This window comes from Ovis canadensis, chromosome 18 (assembly GCF_042477335.2).
Source record: "Ovis canadensis isolate MfBH-ARS-UI-01 breed Bighorn chromosome 18, ARS-UI_OviCan_v2, whole genome shotgun sequence".
Classification (NCBI taxonomy): domain Eukaryota; kingdom Metazoa; phylum Chordata; class Mammalia; order Artiodactyla; family Bovidae; genus Ovis; species Ovis canadensis.
Window position 1 is genome coordinate 34,356,688 of NC_091262.1, and position 23,898 is coordinate 34,380,585.

Consider the following 23,898-nt stretch of genomic DNA (forward strand, 5'->3'; position numbering starts at 1 on the left):
CTACTGATGCGGAAGCTAAACTACTCCAGCTTCCCATAGGTCCTACTCCTCTAAGTGGTGAGTGGTGGAACCACATCCAGCTTCAACACAGCTGCCAGCTTTACCCTCACAGCCCCCTGTGTGCACACAAAGCTCGACGGCCCCATCCTGTCCTCAAGCAGCTCATACTTGACAAACTGCTTGGGTAAATGGAGCATCTCTGAATCGCATCAAGGGAACAAATACAGCATTATCACAACACATAACGGGATGATTAAACCCCATCCCTACTGTATGCAAGGAAATAAGACCCAGAATGGATTCCTCAAAAGGAATAGGGACTACTCAGGCTTTAAACTATCTAAAAAGTAAAAGAAACTAAAGGCTAGTAGTATCTTGGCCAAAGATGTATTTATTCTCGTTTTCAGACCAAACACATAGCTCTGTTTGTGGACAACGGTCAGTGTGCACATGGAATGGCTATTTCGGGACCCTTGTTCGTGCTAGATAATAAACCCCAGAAAGGCAGGCTTGGACGGCATCTTACTGAACCAAATGTGATTCAGGTGCAGCTTAGTCAGTGACTAGAGTGTGCTCTGTATGCATAAGCCACCAAGTAATTCCTCCTCACTCTCCATCACTGAGGGCTCCTCCATGCCTGACTCTGTGTGGAAGATAAGACCATTAACACGCTGACTGCAGGAACTCTACTGGGAGCAGCCCCTCACACAGCTGCTTCACGTGGGGTTCCTGTAAGAGCTTCCCCTGCAAGACCCTTCGTGGGGGTTGCTCTGCTGCCCTCAAGAATAAAAACCTCTATGATCCAGAGTTGCTATGCACCAAATTTTGATGCCTTTTAAATACCTTGATGTCTGTCGCACTAGAAATGCTTTCCTATTTAAAATAAAAGTTAATTTTTTTTTTTTTTAAAAGAGCAATCTACTTGGAGCGGAAGAGAAGCACACCCATGGGAGAGGCAGTCAGTGGCACGATAGCCGTCTACAGGGAGGGGCTCCAGGATTTTGGGAGGACAAGGCGGGTTCTGGGCTGGCAAAGGGAGGAAGGGTAAGGATGGCTCTGCAGACATGAGGACAAAGCTGAGGGTGCTGGCCAGCTGAGTCAGGAGTGAGTTAAGAGAGGACCAGATGGCAGCAGGATGAAGCAGTTCTGGAACCCAAAGCAGTTCACAGACTTGGGGGGGAAGGGTTGGTGAGTAAGGAGAAAGGGGAGTGAGGTGGGCACAGGCTGCCTGATCCTGGGGTCCCTATGGTTCCAAAATGGGAGATGTGGATTCTCTCCTAGAGGTGGGGGAGTGGTACTGTGACTGGAATCTGATCAGATTTGGGTCATTCTGGAAGCAGATGGCATGACTCTTTCCCCCACTCCTGGTCACCCTGGGGAGGCGGGACAACGACCTGCAGCAAAGTGGGCAACAGGTGAGCTCCCGCTCCTCTGGCCCCGGGCTGCTGGCCACTGGGGGAGTCAGCATCCCTCTGGGGTTTGGTCTGAATAGACATGACCCCCCAGAGAGAAGCCACTTCCTCTTATCAGGGGGAAAGGCGGCATCCACCTCCCTGTGTCACTTCTGCTTTTATTTCTCAGTTTGTCCAGATCCTGGGTGGAAAAAGGGCTTTCAGAGAACCCGACATAAGACTGGATCAGGAAGACAGGAGATTGCAAATAAGGGGACCAGTTAGAAAGCTGCTACGAGTCCCCATAAAACCGATGAGGACCTTACAATGCGAGAGCGTGCAGGAAAGTCTGAGGGCCGAGACACGCCACGGAGAACCTGAGGAGGAAGAGGCGGGAGGGAAGGTCCACTCTCATCTCATCACGAGCACACACACACCTCCCCGGCCAGGAGTTGCTCCCCGGGGAAGACGAGCCAAGGAAAGGCACACGGTATAAGCTTTTCTCTCCCCCTCACTCCCCGAGGACAGAACAAGACGGTACAGAAGTGGCTGGCCTCCGGCCTACGTGTCTTACCCACATATGAGGCAGGCCAGGCCGACTGGCCCCCTCCTCCATAGGGGTCCTGGGGCTTGGTACTCAGAGCGCTGGTGTGAAGAGCAGAGTCAGAATTGGTCCTAAGAGGGAGGGGTGGGAGAGAGAGTCTGGCTGAAAAATCCATTTTTCCTTACTGAAAATGCAATATTCTTTCCTGAAAATTACCAATGGGAGAGAAAGCAAGAATAACAGATTTACAATCATCCATAAAATGAGGGGTTTGGACCTACCTGCAGTCCCTTACAACAACATCAGCCTCTGAGGATGACCCACACCCAGAAGACAGCAATTTGTACTTGTGAGATCTCACACTTTGAAGCTAGTGGCGTAACGATATGGTTCAACAAGGAAGATACTGGATTCACGGCTTTCTTTAAGAAACGTTCCATCTTTCCTCACAACTCAGAAGATGGCTGCGGCCAATATAGTCTCTGCAGCTGGGCTAGATCTTCTCCATCCGGGACTAATTCCTCCCCCAGGAAGGACCACCAAAGCAGCGGCTTTCCAGCCCTTCCAGGGAGAATGCAAGGTCAGGACGATTTTCAGACTAACTCTAACGTGTTCTCTGCCCTTTCACTCTTGCCCTCATGAGTACGGTAGCTTTCCAGAGCCTCGTGACGCGCAATGTCAATGCAGACTGAACGCACAAGCAGAGGATCGAGCTGTCTTCAAGAGATACATAAAAGGGACAACGCCTCTCTTCTCAGTGATTTAGTTTGTTTCAGAAAATATAACTTGGCTTACAAAAATACGATTTATGTTGACATAAATGAGTTTATTTATGAGTAATGAGTTTATTATTGCTATTTCTAAGTGTATTAATAAGTATCTTCTATAAATCTCTCAATTTAATTTCCAATATCAATAGCTAAACACAAACAAATGTACCCACATGAATAAATACTGTTTGAGGGCCTCAATGGTTTTTAAGATTGTGACAGAACTGTATGACAAAAATTGGGGGGAGTGTGGAACTATAGCAAATTTCTGAGATTCTCCCAGACAGTTGCAGTTTACATGCAGCTTTGACTCCAAGAGATATTATTTACTTGTCCCATCAAGGGTCAAACTGCCAAAAAAGAACTTGTGTGAGGCTTCAAATTAGCCTAAAATGCTTCTCTGTGGGCTATTTCGGGTGATGGCCTTCTGCAGCCACTAAGCCCTGTGGCTGGACTGTGCACCATGGCTGGGCTGGGTTTACACAAAGGACAGGCAGTTCAGAACCAGGATGAAGCAGCAGCAAAAGCAAGGACTCTGGGACCGGGGAGCCTTGGGTTCAGATTCAAAGAGACTCAAGAGAATATCAATCAAATGCAGAGAGACAACTGGGGAGATGTGAATACAGACTGAGTATTAGATAATATTAGGAATTATTGTTAATTTTGTTAAGTGAAATAATGGCATTGCGGTTATGTTGTTGTTGTTGTTGTTGTTTAAAGGTTCCTATCAGCCTTATAGTGTTAGAGATATTTGCAGGTGAAATACTCTATCTGGCTGGTGGTGGGATAAGGGTGGGAAGGGCAGGGGATAGGCTAGACACAGAAGCACATGGAATCCTTGTAACGCTTTTCCCTTTTGTGTATGTTAAAATTCTGCACTAAAAAAAATTTTTTTTTAATCCCAGTTCCATCACATATTAGCTAAGAGACCTTGGACAAGTCATTTGTAACTTCTTAGAACAGAAAGTCATACTCATTCTTGTAGAATGTGATCAGGATTGAACAAAATGACCTAAACACTGGGGTCAAGCTTGAAGTTCAAAACGGTTATTGAATGCTTATGCTTCCTTGTGTTTCTTATGTATCTTATTTAATCCTTGCAACCATCCCTTGATGTAGGTACTGTTATCTTCCTTTTCCCAGATGAGTAAAGTGAGACAGAGAAGCTATGCACCTTGCTCAAGGACACAGAGTAGGAGGCGAACTCTGTCATTCACTCAGACGTCATGTTCTCACGGCTACGTTGTCCTGAGCAGGTGTTTGCTACATGGTGGGAGATTCAGGTTGCTTTTTTTTTTTTTTTTTAACACTTTGTAAAAACACAACCCATCGATATAAGAGTACTCTGGCAAACAAATGATAGACTAAAAAGCAGCAGGACCATCAAGGTGATTTGCCTTCTTTAAAGTTTATTTCTACTAGAAAACAAGCTATGTACCTGTTTAGTGCAGATGTTAGCCTGAACCCAGGGTGCTTCTCTTCCTTCCAAGGAGGCTGCTGCCTTTAAAAACCAGAATAACATAAAAAGAAAAGAAGTTCAGTCCACAAGGAGCAAGGGAAACCTCAGGCCTGGGTTTGAGAACCGGCCCTTCTACTCACCCAGCTGCACAGCTGATCTCTCCAGGTCCTGTGATTTCTGACTTCTATGATAAAAACTATCAGAAACTCGTGCAAATAGGGCGAGCAAATGAGCCAGCTGGGCATGCAAGGAGGTTTTTGGTCTTTTTTTTTTAAACGACAAACAAGCACTTTTGAATGCCTTTCAAAATATTTCAGATCCATGACCAACTCCTCTCTGGGGATGTGAGGTCTTATTCCAGATGTGTGAAAAACTACCCCTCATCACATACCCCGAGTGTGTGCACAGGGGATGCCTGGCAAACCCTGATACAGAAATGCTGCACTCCTCTACAGAGTTCCATAAAGAGGAACATAACTGCTACAGTAATCCAATGTTTGAAAATATTAATCTAACTAATCCTCATGCTCTAGAAAGCATAGGGCATTTTTCTCTTAAATACAAATTTTTTACAATCTCAAATTGGAAATATCTTTTTATGATTTAATTAAAGAATCTGCCTGCAATGAAGGAGACCCAGGTTTGATCCCTGGGTCAGGAAGATCCCCTGGAGAAGGGAATGGCTACCCACTCCAGTATCCTTGCGTGGGGAATCCCCATGGACAGAGGCACCATGGACTGCCTAATGCTTTTATGATTTAAAATAAGATACTATGTTCATTCTACAATCATGGATCCCAAGATTCTTAAGGGTTGCTGAAACTCTACTTGCAGTAGGGGCCCGCTGTTACCCTCTTCATACCTGCCTTTCCCAGGTCCTGACTACATTATCCACAGCAAGTGCTGTCAGTATTTGCCCCAAGAATAGATGGAGAATGGACTTCAATCCAAGGAGCTAGAAGTTTTCAACATGTCCATTTCAAACGCCTCTTAAATCTGAACAGGCGATCTGAAAATGGTATCTTGCATCCACTGGATGTAAGAATGTGTTCAGTTAGCTCTATATCCTGTCCCCTTCAGTACTATTCCAAAAAATACTCAATTTGGGGGTACATATTCTCTACATATAAAAATACTCAAAGAGACCCTAAATCAAATCCACTATGCAAATTACAGTTTTAGAGGCTTACTATCGCCTCTATTTCTTCCAGTAGCTTACCATGACACCTTTATATATTTAAATATAATAATACCAAATCAGACTATCATATTGATCAATGTATTCTGAATGTGTTTCTATTTGGTCTTTAAAATGAAGACTCAGATTGATTTAAATAACTTTTAATTTTAGACTTTCATATAAGCCTATGATTATTATGTGGAGAGATTTAAGTTTTATAAGTGAAAACAAGAGTCTGTCTGTGCTTTAGATTAGAAATTTCTAAAATGACATCTGAGGTGGGTAAAATAAAGTGAGACTGTCCAAGCACAGCACATGCCCATCATATCTTTGAAAATATGACTTGCTTACCTGGGCCAACTTTCATCCAGGGGCTGTGAGGCGTAATTTGCTCCAAGCGTGCTACCATCGAAGTAGAAATTTCAATCAAGGAAAACTCAGACGAAGGGGAAGCTGAGGCAGAACTGAGCGGCTGGAGTTGTGCGGAGTTCAGCTGCTGAGTTTTCAGTTTGTATCTTTATCTCTATACCCGACAGCTCTTCCTCCTACTTTGGCTTATCAACTTCCCCTGGAAAAGTTTATTCCCCTATTTCCTAACCAGCACCATCTTTGCGTGATTCATGTGGGGTGTTTCTTTCTTTCTTTTTTACGTGCCCAACCTCTTTTACTTTCAAGACCTGCCTGCACCCCGACCCGAAACCTGGTTTGGCTGTCACTCTGTGTAGGCCTCCCTGTCCCACAGAATGTACCCACACCCAGCATTTCCATTCAACGTCACTTAACCCCTGTGACTAGCTCAGGGATGGGCTCATGGGGAAGAAAGGACTGCCCCCAGCTGCGGTGGTGAGCTCAGGGACCTTGTGGGCCTGGGTCTCTCTCCCTGGAAGTCAAGGTACAGGTGGCACGCCCCCAGATCCTGAGTCTCAGTGCTATTGTATGGACCCCTGGATCTAGCCCTCTGGGCTTCTAGTAACCATAAGCCAATACATTTCCTTTTTCTTCAAGTTGAGGGTTCCTGTTTCTTATAACCCTAAGAGAGCTACATTAGGTTTGTGGAGAAATGTGAACTTCCTTAGATGGTCAGGGGCCCCGTTTTATGGATTCTGTATTCTTCACTGGGTCTAGCCTGCCTTAGAACACATTCCAGATGAAATGGAAACAGGGAAAAACAGATGGGATGCTACACTATATGTGCTGAGTACAATAGAGCCATTTGGTTAATTTAATTATACACATAGAATACCTTCTAAACACATTCTAAGTCATATTATTCTCCTGTGATCTTCGGTGATTCTGTATCAAAGAAGCCACTACCATCTAAGGCTCAGGAGGAAACGGAGGCCTTGATGGAGAAGGAACTATGATGTAGGCAGAACCTGGCATGAGTGAAACAGGGACACTGATGAACTCTTAACGAAATGTTTCTCTGCCAGAAGCACTATGATCACAAGTTTCACTTCCTGTACACAAGTATGGTCAGCTCTAGTTACCTTCTTTCTTAATCTGAATCTTAGTCAATGCAATAAAACAGAGGTGCTTTCAGAAGAGAGACCAGACGCTTCTTCAACATTAACTATTAGGCTGTGCAGGAGACAGAAGAGGCGTGAGTTGGATCCCTGGGTCCAGAAGATCCCCTGGAGGAGGGCATGGGAACCCACTCCAGTATTCTTGCCTGAAAAATCCCATGGACAGAGAAGCCCAATGGGCTACAGTCCACGGGGTTGCAAAGAGTTAGACGCAACTGAAGCAACTTAGTACATATGTATGCACGCAAAGTACAGGTCGGAATGGACCACAGTAGGAGACAGAGAGGAAAAGGTGAAGAGACAAGAATGCCTCTGAAGGAAAAACGGCAGTGTCTTAGTTGGCAGAACCACTAGGGAGAAGGCACTGGGCCCTTCTCTTTTCAGCAGATTTTAATGAACCTCTGTCCAGAAATACTTAATTCTGAAGTAGAAATTTACCACTTCTCTCAGGACACTGCCACCTTTAAAGTCATTAAGTCCACTTATCTAGAACCAGTAAACAAACAGAACATAGTGGAGTAATAGTCGTACAATGATCAAACATCGATCTTTTCAATGTTGAGGAGTACGTGGTGAATTTCTGAAATTTTAACGTGACGGGGCTGAGGCATCAAAAGTTAAAAGATGTGACCTCTGAGCTCTCCCAGTTCTCACCATTCACGTCTCACTTAATGGATATTCAAAACCCAACACCTATCGGCATCAAGAGATGCCCTAACGTTAGCCATCACTCACGTCAATTTTTGCTGTTGTTCAGTCACTAAGTCGTATCCAGCGCTGCGACCCCGTGGACTGTGGCCCACCAGGCTCCTCTGTCCATGGGATTTTCCAGGCAAGAATGCTAGAGTGGAATGCCATTTCCTTCTCCAGGGGATCTTCCTGGACCAGGGATTGGTACATGTCTTCTGCAACGGCGGGCAGATTCTTTGCCACTAAGCCCCCAGGGAAGCCTACTCATCTGTGTGTGTGTGTGTGTGTGTGTGTGACTCGGTAATGTCTGACACTAAGCCCCCAGGGAAGCCTACTCATCTCAGTGTGTGTGTGTGCGTGCGTGCGTGCGTGCGTGCGTGCGTGCGTATGTGTGTATGTGTGACTCCATGGACTGTAGCCCACCAGGCTGTTCTGTGCATGGGATTCTCCAGGCAAGAATACCGGAGTGGGTTGTCATTTCTTTCTCAGAGTGTCTTCCCAACCCAGGGATCGAACCCGGGCCTCCTGCACTGCAGGCGGGTACTATACCGTCTGCTTTACTGCCCCTCGTGTCAGTGGCTTACAGCTAAACTCAACAGAAGCAGCTTTTAGAAAACGTTTATTTGCTCTTCTGAAGATCTGAGAAAACTTTGTTCAGGTGGCTTTAATCACTCCACGGTACTGATACGCCTCGAAGAACATCCTAAACAGACAGAAAAAATACCCTTATTTGTAAACTAGAATTTACCATTCAATTCAATGAACATTTCTAGAGTGCCTGCGAGTTTCCAGGAAACAAACAGAAGAACAGCCTAGGCGACAGGGAAAACAAGCCAGGTCAGCCCCTCACCCATTATCACCTTGAAAGAAAGTGAAAGTGATAGTCGCTCAGCTGTGTCCCACTCTTTGTGACCCCATGGACTATAGCTCGCCAGGCTCCTCTGTCCATGAGATTCTCCAGGTAAGAATACTGGAGTAGGTTACCATTTCCTTCCCCAGGGGATCTTTCTGACCAGGGATTGAAACTGGGTCTCCTGCATTACAGGCAGATTCTTTACCATCTGAGCCACCAGGAAAGCCTCCATCACCTCAGTTAAACCTAAGTCAAAAAACAACCCACATTATAATGGATCTTTTGATTTATCCCCCTGTGCACTGCTTTTCAGCTCCTTTTCTGGGTCTTCCTCTTCTACCTTCAACCCTAATGGTCCCAGAGTTTCTATGGCTTCATGGTCTCTCAGCCCACATCCGCCTGCATTGCTCTCAAAAGCACGTGATGGGGAGAACAGCCTCGGTATCGTGGGTACCAAGTAGAGTGGGAGTAGGGTGGGAGGCTGGAGAGAGATTCCGGGTGCAGCCACTTTGGGAAGATCACCTGAGGAGATTCTGAGAGGCAGCCCCCCTCCTCTGCCCGCCATGCTTGCCTTGCTCAGTCCCATCCATGCCTTTGGCTCCATCCATCACCCACAGTCCAGTAACTCATGAATCCAAACTTCCAGCTTGCCACAGTTCTCATGAACTCCAAGCCCGCCCTTCCCACTGCCTTACTTGGCTTCTCCACCCAAAGCATCCCAAACTCTACCTCCACCCCGACTCGTCATGCTGCCTCTCCTCTCTCCATCGTATTCCAGTCCATCCTAAATAATGGGGGGCGCCCTCCACCCAGGCACTCAGGTGGAGGTGTCAGTCACCCTGGGCTGTTCTCTCTCCCCAAGGCCCTGTGGCTCTGCGGAGGAGAATCCTTCCTCCCTGTTCCTGCCCCAGTCCACCCACAAGGGACTCCTGTTCCTTCTCAGCTCAGATAATGTTAGAGGGGAAGGCCTCAGTCACTGAGAACGTTCTGCCCTTCTGTTGATGAGACAGGACATCTGTGGCCCATTTCCCTGCACATGGGTGGGGTCAGTGAGCGTCAGAAACCCCACACAAAACCCACCCTGTCTCTTCCCTGGGCTCCCCAGTAATGGCTGCATGGCCCGGTTCTTCTTTTGGCTTCCTGTTCCCATGCGGGAAGGGCACCTGGGGCAGGGCTCAGGAGCAGCCTGAGGCGCCAGGCTCTCTCTTCCCCTCTGGAACCCTGTTTTCTGCTGGAGCTGTGGGGCTGGCCCGTGGTCATCCATGCAGCTGGCAGGGTTCCTGAACTCTAGGTCTGCTTAGTAGAACCCACACTCACTGAGACAGGTGTCAGGGCCGGATTTAATATATAAAACCAGTCAGCATTTGGTTCCTTCCTAGTTTCTTAACCATGTCTTCACCATCGCTCAACTTCCTCTGGTCCTTTGGCTTCCAGTGACGTCCTGCTGGAATACATCTGCACGTCACACGTGAAGGGAGGCACAGGAACGAGACCTTTTTTGGTCCTTGAATGTACGAGGATATCTTCCTGTTTCCCTCAGCACACGAGTGACAAATGGGAGATGGGTAGAATTCTGAAGTCTGACTCTTTCCCCCTTAAAACTCTAAAAACTTGCATTCCCTTTGAGATGGAAATCTTTAAAGGGTGTTAGGTAAAAACTGGGTTTAGTGATCAAGCAAGATTTGAAAACTCTGGGTTAAAGTTTCTTAACTGCCAGGCTTCTCACAGCCCTAATATAAAACTGTGAACCTTCCAGAAGAGACAGAGTCCAACATTTCTCAAATACAACGGTGATGCCCTTCAAAGAAACAGTTTGGTCCTATAAACCAATGTTCTAACATTTTCATCTCCTTGTATGAACAGAACCAAAGCAAGGCCTGCTCCAAAGAGGAAAGCCACTCCTAGCTTTAGTGGATCTCAAGGCGTCTCATCATGACCATTCATTCTAGTTTTCCAGATGCAACACACGCTCCAACCTTGCTGGCAAATATAAATCAGAAAATTTCTAGACGTTTGCTTTTCTCTCTTCCTAAAAACACATCTCTTTGAGAGGAAGGCACTTCTATGAGTCATTAGTGTGTCCTCCTCCTCTTCTATGTACGACCCCCAGGTCTGAGATCATATGACAAATACGTAAATTTATGTTAATAGTTTGGAAACTCAGCAGGATGGTGTCTGGGGTACACATTTGCTCCTTTGAGGAGTGAGAAGGGCTGCTTAGGACACAAGCAGCTGCAGGAAGGCGGGAGGGCCTCTCCTCTGAGTTCTCAAGCCCAGACCCCCAGTCGGGCACCAGTCAGCGCCTCACCTCTGTCCTGAGTATGGCCTGGACCAGAGCTCGGCTGGGCAGTGCCCTGTCTCTGCCTGTGGTGGCCCCATGCCCATGGCAGAGCTCAGAGCCCACTGCGCCAGCCTTCTCTGTGGCCATGGCCACCCACCGGAGGAGGAACGCCCTGGTGCCGGCGCTCTGCTGCTTGTGTCTGGCCACACTGTTAGCGGAGTTCATTGTATTTGCAATCACTGTATCATGAGACCGACCCCTTCCTAAGCCAGTGTACCCGCTATCTAAAATAACACCTGAGCCAAGAAACAGCTAGAATAAGAAAATTCTGGGTACACGTCTTCTCTTTGTTCTAACAAAGATTCAAACCAGTGTTAATCCTTTCAAATGATAAAACTTCGTTCAGGAGGTAATAGACTGGTGAGAAAGGCAACCATTTTAAGCAAATTATCACAAAATAAAATGAATGTAGGCCATGAAAGAAAAGATGGCACTGCAGCCCTCTTCCCCATCCTTTCTACATATTTTAGTATCTTCAACATAAAATCATTCTACTTCTACATTTTACCAGGAGCTCAAAACTTTGGCCACCAGATATGAAGGTCCGACTTACCGGAAAAGACCCTGATGCTGGGAAAGACTGAGGGCACGAGGAGAAGCGGGTGACAGAGGATGAGATGGTTGGATGGCTTCATCAACACAATGGACATGAGTCTGAGTAAACTCCAGGAGAGAGTGAAGGACAGGGAAGCCTGGCGTGCTGTAGAGTCAGACATGACTTACGGACTCAACACAGGAGCTCAAGGTCCCTTGATTCCTCAAAGGAGACTCACTGTTCATTCATGGGCAGACCTACACGAAACAACTCTTTTGAGTCAGCAGATGTCCAGTCCTGGGACCCCCATTAGGTGCTTAAGAGAGAGACGTCTCATGGTCTGTGAATCAGATGTATACTGTCTGATGAGAAACTCTAATTCATCTATGTATTTACTTGGTTCCTGCTTCTCCTCCCTTTAGGAGGTGATCTGCTTTGCAGCTGCTCTCATGAGTTGACCCGGATACATGGTCAAGTTATACAGCCTACAGCTTACTACCTGGAAGGAGACAGAGTCGCCTGCACACACAGTGGAGGCTCCCTCTCTGGCACTCTGCACAGGCTATTCCCTCTGCCTGAAACACGCCCTCCAGGGGTGTCTTCCTCTCTGTCTATCACTTACAACCACCTGAAATTATTTTGTTTTGATAATTTTTTTTAACCTGTTTGCTGTCTGACATCGCCCACTCAGGAAGGCAGGGACACCGCTGTCTCTCTCACCACTGAGTCCCCAGTGCTTAGAACAGTACCTGTGCGGAGAAGGGGTTCTGTGAAAATACCTGTTCAATAAATAAAAACACTGTCCTCTCGCATGTTACCTATCCTTCAAGCCTCAGGTTTTCCTCTAGGATGCCTTCTCCATCCCCCCAGGACTGGTTCAGGCTGTGCGCCTCTGAGTCTGCACAGCCTCCGGGCGGTGGCGCCTGCAGTCGCCACACAGCCTCTCCCGCTAGATTGTGAGTGACTGGAGGGCAGAAGTGCGTGATTGTTTGCCATGACATCCACAGAATGTAAATGGCGCCCAACACCAGCTGTTTTTAAGTGAATGAACATTTTTCTCTGTTGCCTTTCCTCGATCTCCTCCTTCTCTAGATAGTCTCCTAGTTTAAAAAGCTATGAGAACTTCCCTGGTGGTCCAGTGGTTAAGAATCCACCTTGTAATGCAGAGGACACTGGTTCGATCCCTGGTTTGGGAAGATCCCACATGCTGCAGGGCAACTAAGTCCATGTGCCACAACTACTGGGTCCTGTGTGCCTAGAGCCTGTGCTTTGCAACAAGAAAAGCCACCGCAAGGAGAAGGCTGCGTTCTGCAACTAGAGAGGAGCACCTACTTGCTGCAACTAAAGAAAGCCCTCACAACAACCAAGACCGAGCACAGCCAAAAAAAAAAAAAAAAAGGCTATGAGATAGCTGTATTTAAAATGAATAACCAAGGACCTACTGTACAACACAGGGAACTCCGCTTAGTGTTATGTGGCAGCCTGGATGGAAGTGGGGGTTGGGGGTAGAATGGATACATGTATATGTATGGCTGAGTCCCTGCACTGTCCACCTGAAGCTATCACAACACTGTTTGCTCACTCGCTATAGCTCAATACAAAATAAAAAGTAAAAAAAAAAAACAATAGCTGTGAGGAAGACTTTCCTGGTAGCCCAGGTTAAGATTGCATACTTCCACTGCAGGGGGAGCAGGTTCAATCCCTGGTGGGGGAATTTAAGATCTTGCAAGCAACAAGGTGCAGCCAAAATAAAATAAAATTTTTTTAAATTAAAAAGCTGTGAGTATATGCATATATTTAGACTATACTTGCTGTAAAAAAGATCTGAGGTAGCCATAAATATATCTGTATGTATTAAAATATTTAGAGAGAACATCTCTGAGAGAAAGAGGGAGCTGAGAAATTAGGAAAAGATATAATGTTAGTCACATCAAGCAAAGAAATACACTAAGTCTTTTACTGGAAAATTCCAAGCAATTTAGAAAATGGTTCGATGGACAACCACCTACACATGTGTGAATTTGCTGAAGAACTGCCTCTATTCTCATTTCCCTTTTGCATTTCTATGTAAAAGTTATGATCCATTCCAGAAAGGAATTTGAGGGATGTGTTGGTGGTTAAATGGTAGAATTCCCACCTCCCAGAAGGGAAAGGGAAAGAATCAGTCATCATTCTCGCCTGCTCTGATAATGGCTGCATGATGTCAGGAGTCAAGGCATCTTGGTGGACTTGGGTGGGAAGCCCCTGGGTGGGGAGAGGCGAGAAGCAAACATCCATTGGGGTCCTTATCCTCGCCTCAGATTGATAAAAAACTGTGAGAAGCCTGAGGGCTAGACAAGCAGTGGGAGCTCCTCTGTGTCCCCACACCTCCTCCACGGGGGTCTCTCTTGAGTGTGGTCCTGGGGGCAACTGAGCACTGGAGCAAGAAGGCGGCCCAGGCTGGGGGTCAGTCAGCTTGACTTGGGGCTGAATCTGGGCCCTTCTAGCCTCAGCTGTGGAATTTGGGGCAAGTCACTTTGACACTCAAGTTTCCTCACTGGGAAGTGGGGGTTAAAAAAGCAAACTGCCCAGTAAATTTTGAGTTCATCTAAATGATTATGAATTGCCTAGCACAGTGCCTGGCATGAGTAGGTGCTCGGTAAACACGAGAGCCCTCCCCCCACTTCCTGCTTTCTAGGCTGCTGAAGCCAACCCTACCATCACTGCCAGGAACCCAGCTCTGCAGCAAGACTCACCCCGCCTCTCCTGCCTGCCTCCGGCCCTGCGGGTGAGAAGAACGAGGGCAGAGTGCAGACTCTCCTGGAATACTTACCTGTCTCCTCTCCCGCAAATCCCAGCTCAGGCCTGTTTCCCAAAGCCCTGTACACACCGCTAGACCACGTCCTGCTCTGACCTGATAAATAAAATTGTCCGATGAGTTCACAGCCTCCTTTTCTGTCTTCCTACTTCACAGCACAGGATTTGGTGTGAATAAATATCACTATGCAAGATTCTCCTAAATACCAGCTTTGTATTTTAGATGTCATTGGTTGAGTTTGAAATTCCCTAAATAGAAAATTATATAAAAATTTCTTCCATAAGTTCTAGCAGCAGGCCAGTGCGTGAACAGAAATAAACATAAATCACCTATCTCTATGTCTGTTTTAGTGTGACCGACTAAATCTAACCTGGTTTAAAGTCAGGGTTAATTCTGATTTTGTCAATGTCTGAAGAAAATGCTGAGAAGGCCTTGCAATGGGGCTGAATGACAGGCTGCTTATGACAGTTACTTCATTAGACGGAACTTTATTGACACTTTCATAAAGTAAACACCTACAAGGATCCTTCCAATTTTTAGTTGCAGAAATGTTTCTAGTTTCCAAGTCACTTAGGTTTATTGCCTCCATTCGTCAGATGAAACGAAGATTTGGAGGCCAAAAGGAAATTACTGGGAAAATAAACTCTGAAAAGTTTTCAAACATTTCAAAACTTATCCTCCCCTCAGACAATGAGAAAGGATATCTGTCGTCCCGGCTTGTCCCCGGATCGTCGGTGAAGCGGGTGGAAGCGAGTCCGGGACGGCCGCTCCACCAGCCCGTGGTGGCGGGTCCCTCGCACGCTGTCAGCTGGGTGGAACGCCGGCTGCAGAGAGAATGGAGAAGAGTCGGTTGGCCTGTGACTGTGACATTGCCACTTGCCATCAAGAACAACAACTCTTAGCAACAACAGATGACAAGACTGGCTTTATAGTTTTACTGGTATCTGTGACTCTGCCTTGAGTCAAGGCGAATCAAATGCAGCATGGAGCTGTGTCAGCATAATTATAGAATAATTTAAAATAGTATCGGGACTCCCTAGTAGTCCAGTGGTTAAGACTGAGTTCCCAATGCAGGGGGCTGGGGTTCGATCCCTGCTCAAGGAACTAGATCCCGCAAAGACCCAGCTGTCTTAAAGACAGCTAAGACCCAGCACAGCCAAATAAAAAAATAAATGAGTCTTTAGTGTGTGAAGATGGAAGTTGAAAGAATGACTTTTTAAACACTGTCACAATTTGGAGACTATGAATTTATACACAGAATCCCAGTAACAAGGAGGTATGTGTGAAATGAAAAAGAGGTTTGCTTAAGACAGAAACGAAGTGGGTACCTATGGCATCCGGCATGCAGAAACACAGACACAGCATCCAGAGATAAAATGGGGTACCTCTGGACCGGGGACTACTGGCTTACACAGTCTTTTTTAAACTCACTGTCTTTTTTTAACTCAACAATGTTTAAAAACTTTTGGGGCTTCTAGTGAAAAGTCTGAACATTTTAGCCACACTGGTCCCAACTTCCCACATGGCAATGAGGACTGAAATTGAGAGTAGCTCTTCTCTGCAAATGGGACACCAGACCACTTTGAGGACGTCTTATGTTAGACGTCTGAGTTTGTGAACCCCGAGTCAAGGAGAAAAAAAAGAATAGTACCTGAATACTAGTGGGAAACACGCAACTCGCCACAGCCCAAATGGCACAAATGAAAATACAAACAGATTCAAGATAAAGTCATGGTCAATAAATCCAAAGTCCTTTGTTAAGGCAGGCTTGGAGTACATTCTCTACATTTTTGAGTCTGGCATCATAAAAGGCAAAGCTTTTTGGTTGACAAAAACCAAATTCTAGGCTGCGCCATTATATCATACATAATGGGGCAATGTGTATACAATATTATGCCAGAGATGTTCGAGAAACACATGGAAACAGACCTTCTTGCACGTAAGCTGAATCGTAGGTCAAAGAGCTAGCTCATTATGAAAAGAACCCTATGATGGAGTATGTCTTTCTAGGGGAGCTCCTTTTAGTTAAGAACTAGCCACTCATTTTGCTGTTAAACATACGGATTTTCATATCTTGGATTTGGGGATGACTCCTATTTCTCCCAAGGGGGCTGATGAAATGCTGGGGCTGGTTTAGTTGAACAGTTCTTTTACAATCCAAATCTATCAACACCTAAAATAAAAAGATCTTCCTGAGGAACACCTGTGGTACTGGAAGAAAAATATCCATTGCGATAGGCAAGACGGATGCTGAGCTCAGAAGAGAGAGTGCACTACTGCAGGGAATAATAAACGGAAACACCTTTGTTCATCAAGAGGCTGAACACCCACTGTGTACTTTATCAGAACCTGTTCACACAACAGACATAATTTTAAGAGACGGATGACTCTGTTCCAGGACTAAAGAAAACAGAGGTCTCTCTGGTGATAAAAAATCACACGAATGGGAAATGTACTTGAAAACAACATTTTCATCTAGGAGTCTTAGAGCACAGCTACTGCCAGACTGGACTACCAGAGGCCAGCGAATAGAGGGGGCATGGAGGGTCTTTCAAAAGGGGTCCAAGGGGATTTCTCTGACAGTCCAGTGGTTAAGACTTTGCACTTCCACCGCAGTGGGTGCAGGTTTGATCCCTGACTGGGGAACTAAGACCCTGAGCCACAGATGTCAGGCAGCACGGCCAGAACATTAAATTTAAAAGAAGAAGACGACGATCCAAAACACAGAAACCTCTTGGAATGTCTTCCAGGTTTCCTATTACATATATATTTTCTATTTACACTTGCCTCTTTTGACTTAACCCCTGTTGGCCCAGATCCTGTATTATTACTTGGATTCAGTGTGTGTTTGGTGGGATAATCTCTGCCTACATTGGATAATTTCTTCTCTTCCTCCTTGTGGCACAAGTTCAAGTCTCTGCCTGGGCCAGCACAGGTCTCGCCGCAGGCCCCCAGGCACTAGAAAACAGATGGGAATGGACCCTGATGGCAGCAGTGTCCTTGCTGGCAGCTGAGGGAACTGAACTCAGGGGTGCCAGCATCAACAGCCTGACAGTGAAGTTTAGCACTAGGAGGCTCAACAGGAACCCAAACAGCCCAGTGGTGGCCAGACAATTCTGCTTTGCATTGTGACTGAATTGCCAAGGGCTGCGCACGGAGAGGAAGGACTGAGTGGTAACCCAAGGCAGGGCAAAGGTAGTTTCTGGGCTTACGGCCCCAAACCTGAGAGAGGGCAGACGCATGGAGTGCAGCCTGAACACCAAGGTTCCACAAACCTTAATAGTAGAGGGCAATGAAGCTGCGGTGCAAGGGTCAGGGTGGTTCCTGAGCTGGCAAGCAGGAAGTCGTAGGCGACCCTTACTTAGTTGCTGTGGTTGGACTTTAGGCGTGCATGCCTGCTCAGTCACGTCCGACTCTTTTGCAACTATATGGACTGTGGCCCGCCATGGGGTCCTCTGTCCGTGGGGTTTTGTAGGCAAGGATACTGGAACGGGTTGCCCTTCCCTCCTCCAGGGGACCTTTCAGGCCCAGGGACTGGATCAGCGTCGCTTGCACTGCAGGCGGATTCTTCACCTGCTGAGCCATCGGGGAAGCCTTGAACTTTGCGAGGAGGAAACAAATCTAAAGGAGTTCAAGGTACTACCGGGAACTGAGTGTCCACGCGCAGAGTCCTGGCCTCGACTCTCCCCACTCCGTAGGACTGCGTGCTCCTGACTGTCTCTGAAAATATCTCTACGTGGACAGCAAACTGGCTCAGGTTTGTAGGCATTAGGGTGGTTGATGCGGTGGGGGTGGCAGGGTTAATGCTGATGCCAGAACTCTTTCTGGGATGAAATAGGATATGTGGGTTTGCCAAAAGCAGCAGCACTGTGGACTTGCAGGCCAGTGTCAGACAGCACCATACTCCCTGGGTTCTCCCCACAAGGACCGAGACCTCAGGCAGGCACCACCTGCGGCCACCCACCGCACATCACCTGCGCCTGGGGTGAATGGCTGAGCCTGGCAGCCTTTTCCTAGGGGAAGATCACTTCCTCTAGTTAGGCACTGCTGATCTGTCAACGTGACCCACATTTGCATTGGTTCTTTCAGCAGATGCTCAACACTGCCAGCGTACCATTAAGTTTGTGGTTAATTAGAAACCCCAGATCTTTCTCATGTGACTAAGAAACTGCAAGCAGATTCCTACGAAGCCCATGTTTAGTCGTGAAGTGAGCTGAAGTCTGAGAACTGGAGAGCTGCTTATTGCCAACTCAAGGAGATGGTCATTATTAAAGGTATATGTGCTATAGTATACTATATGTATGTCAATGACCAAGACATTTTTCCTTGCAACGAAGTCAATTTAGCGTACAGCTATATTTCTATACAGTGTTCTTAAAAGCGGGAGACATGTAATTTGCAAATTTTCTTGAGTGAAATACAGATTTCTAAATGCTAGTAGGATGACCAAGTACCTTCTTGCATTGTCAGAAGTTCTACTGAGGTTTTGCTTTAATGGATTTAAAACATTTTAGGGGTACTTCTCTAGTAGTCCAGTGGCTATGGCTCCACACTGTCAATAGAGGGGGCCTGAGTCTGATCCCTGGTCAAGGAACTAGATCCCACATGCAGCAACTAAGACTCAGTGAAGACAAATAAATATTTTTTCAAAAAACAGTTAAGAAAATTTTAGAAGACTGAGATTAAGCAGATAAATGGTTCCTTTGAAACATCCTGATCCAGAATACCATAACCTCAGTATCCTTACAAGGGGATGCCCAGTCAGTGTTCTCAAACAGGAACAAGTCGACAGAGGACAATTCTCAATAGTTTCATTTGTAGATGTTATGACTATAGAGCAAGACAAAAAATAATAAAATTCCTGTAAGAGCAAGAAACGTTTTTCTGGAATACCAGTCAGTACTGGAAATACATGCTGACAGGATGCAATGCCATTGTTGTTTCACAGTATAAGGACCACGTGTGAGCCTGAAGCAGGGGTCATTTATGCGACCATCTCACCCCTCTCACCAGGAAGCAAAGAGAGGCTCTCAGGAGCAAAACAGAGCCCCCTGGGAGAGCACTCGGGAGGGAGCCCCTCAGGTTCTCCACTGCACCTTACTTGAGCCTCATGAACTGGCCACCTGGCTTCTCAGCACAGAGCACGTGAAGACCAGGTGGGGATGAGCACCACAAGGGCACAGGAGCTGCTGGCTACCCGAGCGGCGAGCAAAGGGCCGCTGGCCACCATGGCGCCCAGCTCTCTGCTCTCCTACAGCCGGGCAACCGGGATCCAAGGAGACAAAGTGATTTTCCTCACAGCCATATAGCCCAGCAATCTGAACGTGGGGCTCTGAGACTCCTTCGGGGCTCTCATCACCTCGCTGTTTTGCCTCCTTTGCTCAGCTGCCCACATATAAGCAGATTATAAGCGGATTTTTGCTGATATATACAGAAAACAATATGTATTTTCTAGAAACGTCCCAAATAAACTTTTAACTACGTTCTTATAAATTTATTGAACGCCCAAGATCTAACTGCAGAGTAACAGCCTAGCTGAAATATCTGGCTACTTGTAGTATAAACAGCATGCTTACATCTTTACACTGGATCCAACAGTTTCATTTGGGGTAGGGGTCTGACTTAATATTTTATAAAAGATAAGCCATGAGTTCCAAGACTATGTATTGACCATCCCATGCTCCCTCCTATAGAATTAAAATGCTACCTCAATTATCCCGAACTCCTCTATGTATCTGAGCTCCCATCTGTTTCATCTGTCCTAGTAGACTTATAGGTGGGGCAGGAGACTGGCTGGCAGTTCAATAGATCAAAAAGGTACTACTGGACACGGTGTGTTACTGCTTGGCCCCGAGGTCACACTCGCTAGTTTGCTCAGCAGGCACTCTAGCCTTTCCACAATGCTGGGCAGCTCGTCTTTACTTCTTGGTAAGTGCAGGAAAGACTGGCCCCTGGTACTGAATAACTTTCTCTATGGGGAAGAGTGGAGACTTTACAAGGGTAGGGAGTAAGGCAGGTTTCTTGAGCTTGCAAGGCCTCTTATTTACATGCAGGTTAAGTCAGTGGAAGATGTTATAGGTTCCCTTTTTCTAAAAGGGTCAGTCGAATCAAGGGACAACTGTCGTCTCTTGGGAACACAGCTGGAGCTCATTCCAGCCACAGCAAGTGCCTCCTTTGGTTCTCATGATGAAGGGAAGGAGGGAGGAAGACCAGCCCACAGCAAAGCAGCAGCTTGAAATCCACTGCCTCGGGGCTAAATGGAGCAGTTAACTTCTAGCTTAAAATATGAGCAGAATAAAAAGGATTTCATAGCTTGCTTAGAGACTCTATTATATCACCATTAAAAAAAAAAAAACTTAAAGGAAAATTCAAAATACTTTACAAATCTCCAGGATCAGACCCACCAGTGCCCTGCCAGCCCCAGCGGACCACAGTTCCCCAACCTCTTCCTCCGCCCTCTGCAGTGTCAGAATTGGGCAGGAGCTGGTGCTCAGCCACACCAGAGGGAGATATTTTGATTCACAAAACTGTAAGGCTCCTAGGTTTGGGCAATAAGGTCGGGCTTTTCTCCCAGAGGTTGGCCAGGGCTACACTATCTTCAAGCTGGCCTTAGTCCAGCCTTACAGAGTACTCTCTCAGAGCCCCTGAATCACCTGAGGGAGCAGTTTTTATTTTGTTAGATGTTAACTAGGCTTATTGTGGCAACCATTTTGCAGTGTGTGCACACAGTAAATCATTATGCTGTATACCTTAAACCAATACAACGTCACATGCCAATTACACCTCAGTAAAGCTGGGACACACCAAGAAGGCTGGTGATGAGTATAAAGGGGCTCACTATTCTACTCTCTACTTTGGGGGATACCTTAAATGTTCAAATTAAAAGCTTAATTTTTTAATTAAAATTTTTTTAATTTTTAAAAATTAAATTCTGACACTAGAATAAATTAAGGATACCTTTATTAGCTTTAGCCCAATAACTTCTAAGTGCGCTAAGTCGCTTCAGTCGTGTCTGACTCTTTGGAACCCCATGGACTGTATAGCCTGCCAAGCTCCTCTGTCCATGGGGATTCTCCAGGCAGGAATATTGGAGTGGGTTGCCATACCCTTCTCCAGGGACCTTCTATAACTTTTACAGACATGCAAAAAAAGGGATGAAAGCTCAGTGTTTTACCACATGGCCTGCCAAAGTTAGTACTAAAGTACTTTTTTTCACATGACTTTAAAGGACAAAATAAGTGTATAATAAAGGAACTAAAAAGGTATCCTAAAAGAAAATGTTTCTAGAGGGAATAAAATAATCTGAAATATTTAGTTAGACCAGCACGTGGCAATTCTAAATAAAGCATGTTGAGTTAAAAAAAAAAAGTACATCCTGTTTTTGACTTAAAAGAGCCTTGGGTACTTTTCCTCATCTGACCACTTGCTCAGAAGAGGCACATAGAGCGTCCTGCTCCTCCGGGCCTCAACACCCTTACAGGCCATCAATCCCACTAAGCAGCACCCTGGCTGTGGGCATCCAGCCCCTGCTGAGAGGGGACCCGACAGCCTTCCCAGGCAGGCCACTCCCTTTTCATACAGCCCTGCTTCTGCTACATCTTCCCTTAGGCTGAGCTGTAAACTATCCTTGGGGGAATCTGCCCACTGAGAGGTTTCTAAAAATTCACCATTATAAGGTCACTCTTCTCCATGAGGAACCAAACTAGCAAAAGTAGAGGGGCTGAGCTGTGGGACCAGGTTCTCCGTTTAATTTGAGTTAAACCTGCAAATACGTCCGGTTTGCTCGTTTGGAGACCCCGGGTTATGTTGGTTTGGCGTTCCTTTCCTCACTCATATAAACACTGGCAGGACTCACAAGGCGGAAACCATTTCATCTCACCTACAAGGGCCCCGCTCTGCCTACAGACAGGAGAGAGATAACCGACCACTCAGATGTGAGCTGATGAGGGCTGCCATCCTGAGTGGGGCCTCTCCTTTGGTGGGAGACCATGTACTGACAGCTTCTTGGTTTCCAAGAGTAGGGCAGAGTCTCCCCTCACTTGTGAGGAAGGTGGGCTTTTCCCTAGCTCTGTGACTGGGGAGGTCAGCATGGTCAGCCCTGACAATGCCAGGTCAGGCAACCTCACCTCCAGGAGGAGGGAGGAAGGTGGAGGGAAGTCCCATTTGGATCCCAGTGTATGGGTGTACTCAGTTGTGTCCGACTCTTCTGTGACCCCGTGGAGTGTTGCCTGGCAGGCTCCTCTGTCCATAGGATTCTCCAGGCAAGCATACTGGAGTGGGTTGCCATGCCTTCCTCCAGGGGATCTTCTCAACCCAGGGATCGAAACTGCAGATTCTTTACGGTAATAGAGAGACTGAAAAGTCACAGGATTAACTGTCAGGGGGTGTGCCTCAGCTGGGAAGCGGACAACCAGGGGGCAACTTTGCCCCTGTCAGGATTATGACTGCCCCCTTTCTCCTTTCTCTTCCCTATAAGCCAGCTTTGCATCTCATTTCTGGCACACAGCTCCTAGAGCCTTTGGAATTTCCTAAGGGCTGACAGCGGCACAGGTGTCTTTTGCTGTTAATCGGGTGACTTTTGGAGCATACCTAAGGGTAGGTGCTGGCTGTCAAGAGAACCCACTCTGTGATCAGGGGGTTGCAACTTTCAGTGTCCCCACCCCACCACCAGGAAGGGGAAAGGGACTGAGAACTGAATCAATCACTAACAGTCAGTGATGTCATCAATCAGTCTTCTGCAATGAAATCTCCATAGAAACCCAAGAGGATGGGGTTTGGAGGACTTCCTGGTTGCTGAACACTGGAGATTTGAGTGGTATGCTCTGAAGAGGGCCTGGAAGCTCTGTGCCCTTTCCCACCTTCCTGGCCCTACGCCTCTCTTACATCTGGATGTTCATCTGTATCCTTTATCATATTATTTTATAATAAACTGGTAAGTGTAAGTAAATGTTTTCCTGAGTTCTATGAGATGCCCTATCAGATTCATTGAATCCAAAGGAGGGGGAGATCATGGAAACCTCTGATTTGCAGCCAAGTTGGACAGAAGTTGTAGGTAACTCCAAGACTGAGATTTGCAACTGGTGTCTAAAGTGTAGAGGGCAGCAGTCCTTTATCTCTGGGAAGATGGTGTCATAACCGGGTTGAATGGTAGGAGATGAGCCTATGGATGCCAGGAACCCCCTGCTGTCCATGGTGGAATTGGGTGCAGAAACCTTAATTGCCCACTCAGTCAAACTGTGGATAGTACGGCCAGGACACACCAGTCCAGGGCAAAGTCCTTTTCCCTGAACCATAATAGAGGACTCTCCAATTCCTCAGAACTGCTGGTCTCCAGTGGGGAAAAGCAGAGAAAAAGCAAACACCTACAGCTCACAGACATAAAGCTTGCTTCTTGGAGGTTCTCAGACATGGCAGGACAGAGAGATCACACTTAGAGCCATAAATAGCTAAGAAAGCTCAGGCTCTGGCGGAACCATTACTTTTTAGAACAACCAACCAGCTTAGATCATATCATTTGGATAAATAACACATTTAAATTCTTAAAAGCTTGACAGTGAAGAGACAACCTCCAACTCTTACTCACCTGTTTCCATCTCCCACCTCCCAGTGGGTGACCAGATTTATTAGTTTCTGTAACTCCGTCCAAATACTGATTATACACGTACAGTTAATATAAATATATATTATTTCTACTACATTTTTTACACAAATGGTAGCATACTAATACACTATTCTATACTTTGCTTTTTAACTTAATCGTCAATTAAACTTCTAAACCTGATTCCAATTTTTAGAAGTTCTTTCTCTAAATT

General features: G+C 46.4%; 1 protein-coding gene across 4 annotated transcripts in view; it reads right to left on the reverse strand.

The window, feature by feature from the left end:
* The window catches only part of CRTC3 (CREB regulated transcription coactivator 3), a 96,866-nt gene that overhangs the window by 28,594 nt on the left and 44,374 nt on the right, over window positions 1-23,898 (reverse strand). For all 4 annotated transcript variants that reach the window (XM_069560355.1, XM_069560356.1, XM_069560354.1 and 1 more), the window contains exons 3-6: window positions 14,791-14,910; window positions 5,696-5,757; window positions 4,144-4,206; window positions 1,966-2,066 (exon numbers count right to left, since the gene is read on the reverse strand). In XM_069560355.1, the coding sequence (XP_069416456.1) occupies window positions 1,966-2,066; window positions 4,144-4,206; window positions 5,696-5,757; window positions 14,791-14,910 (346 nt within the window). The remainder of the gene's footprint in view (window positions 1-1,965; window positions 2,067-4,143; window positions 4,207-5,695; window positions 5,758-14,790; window positions 14,911-23,898) is intronic.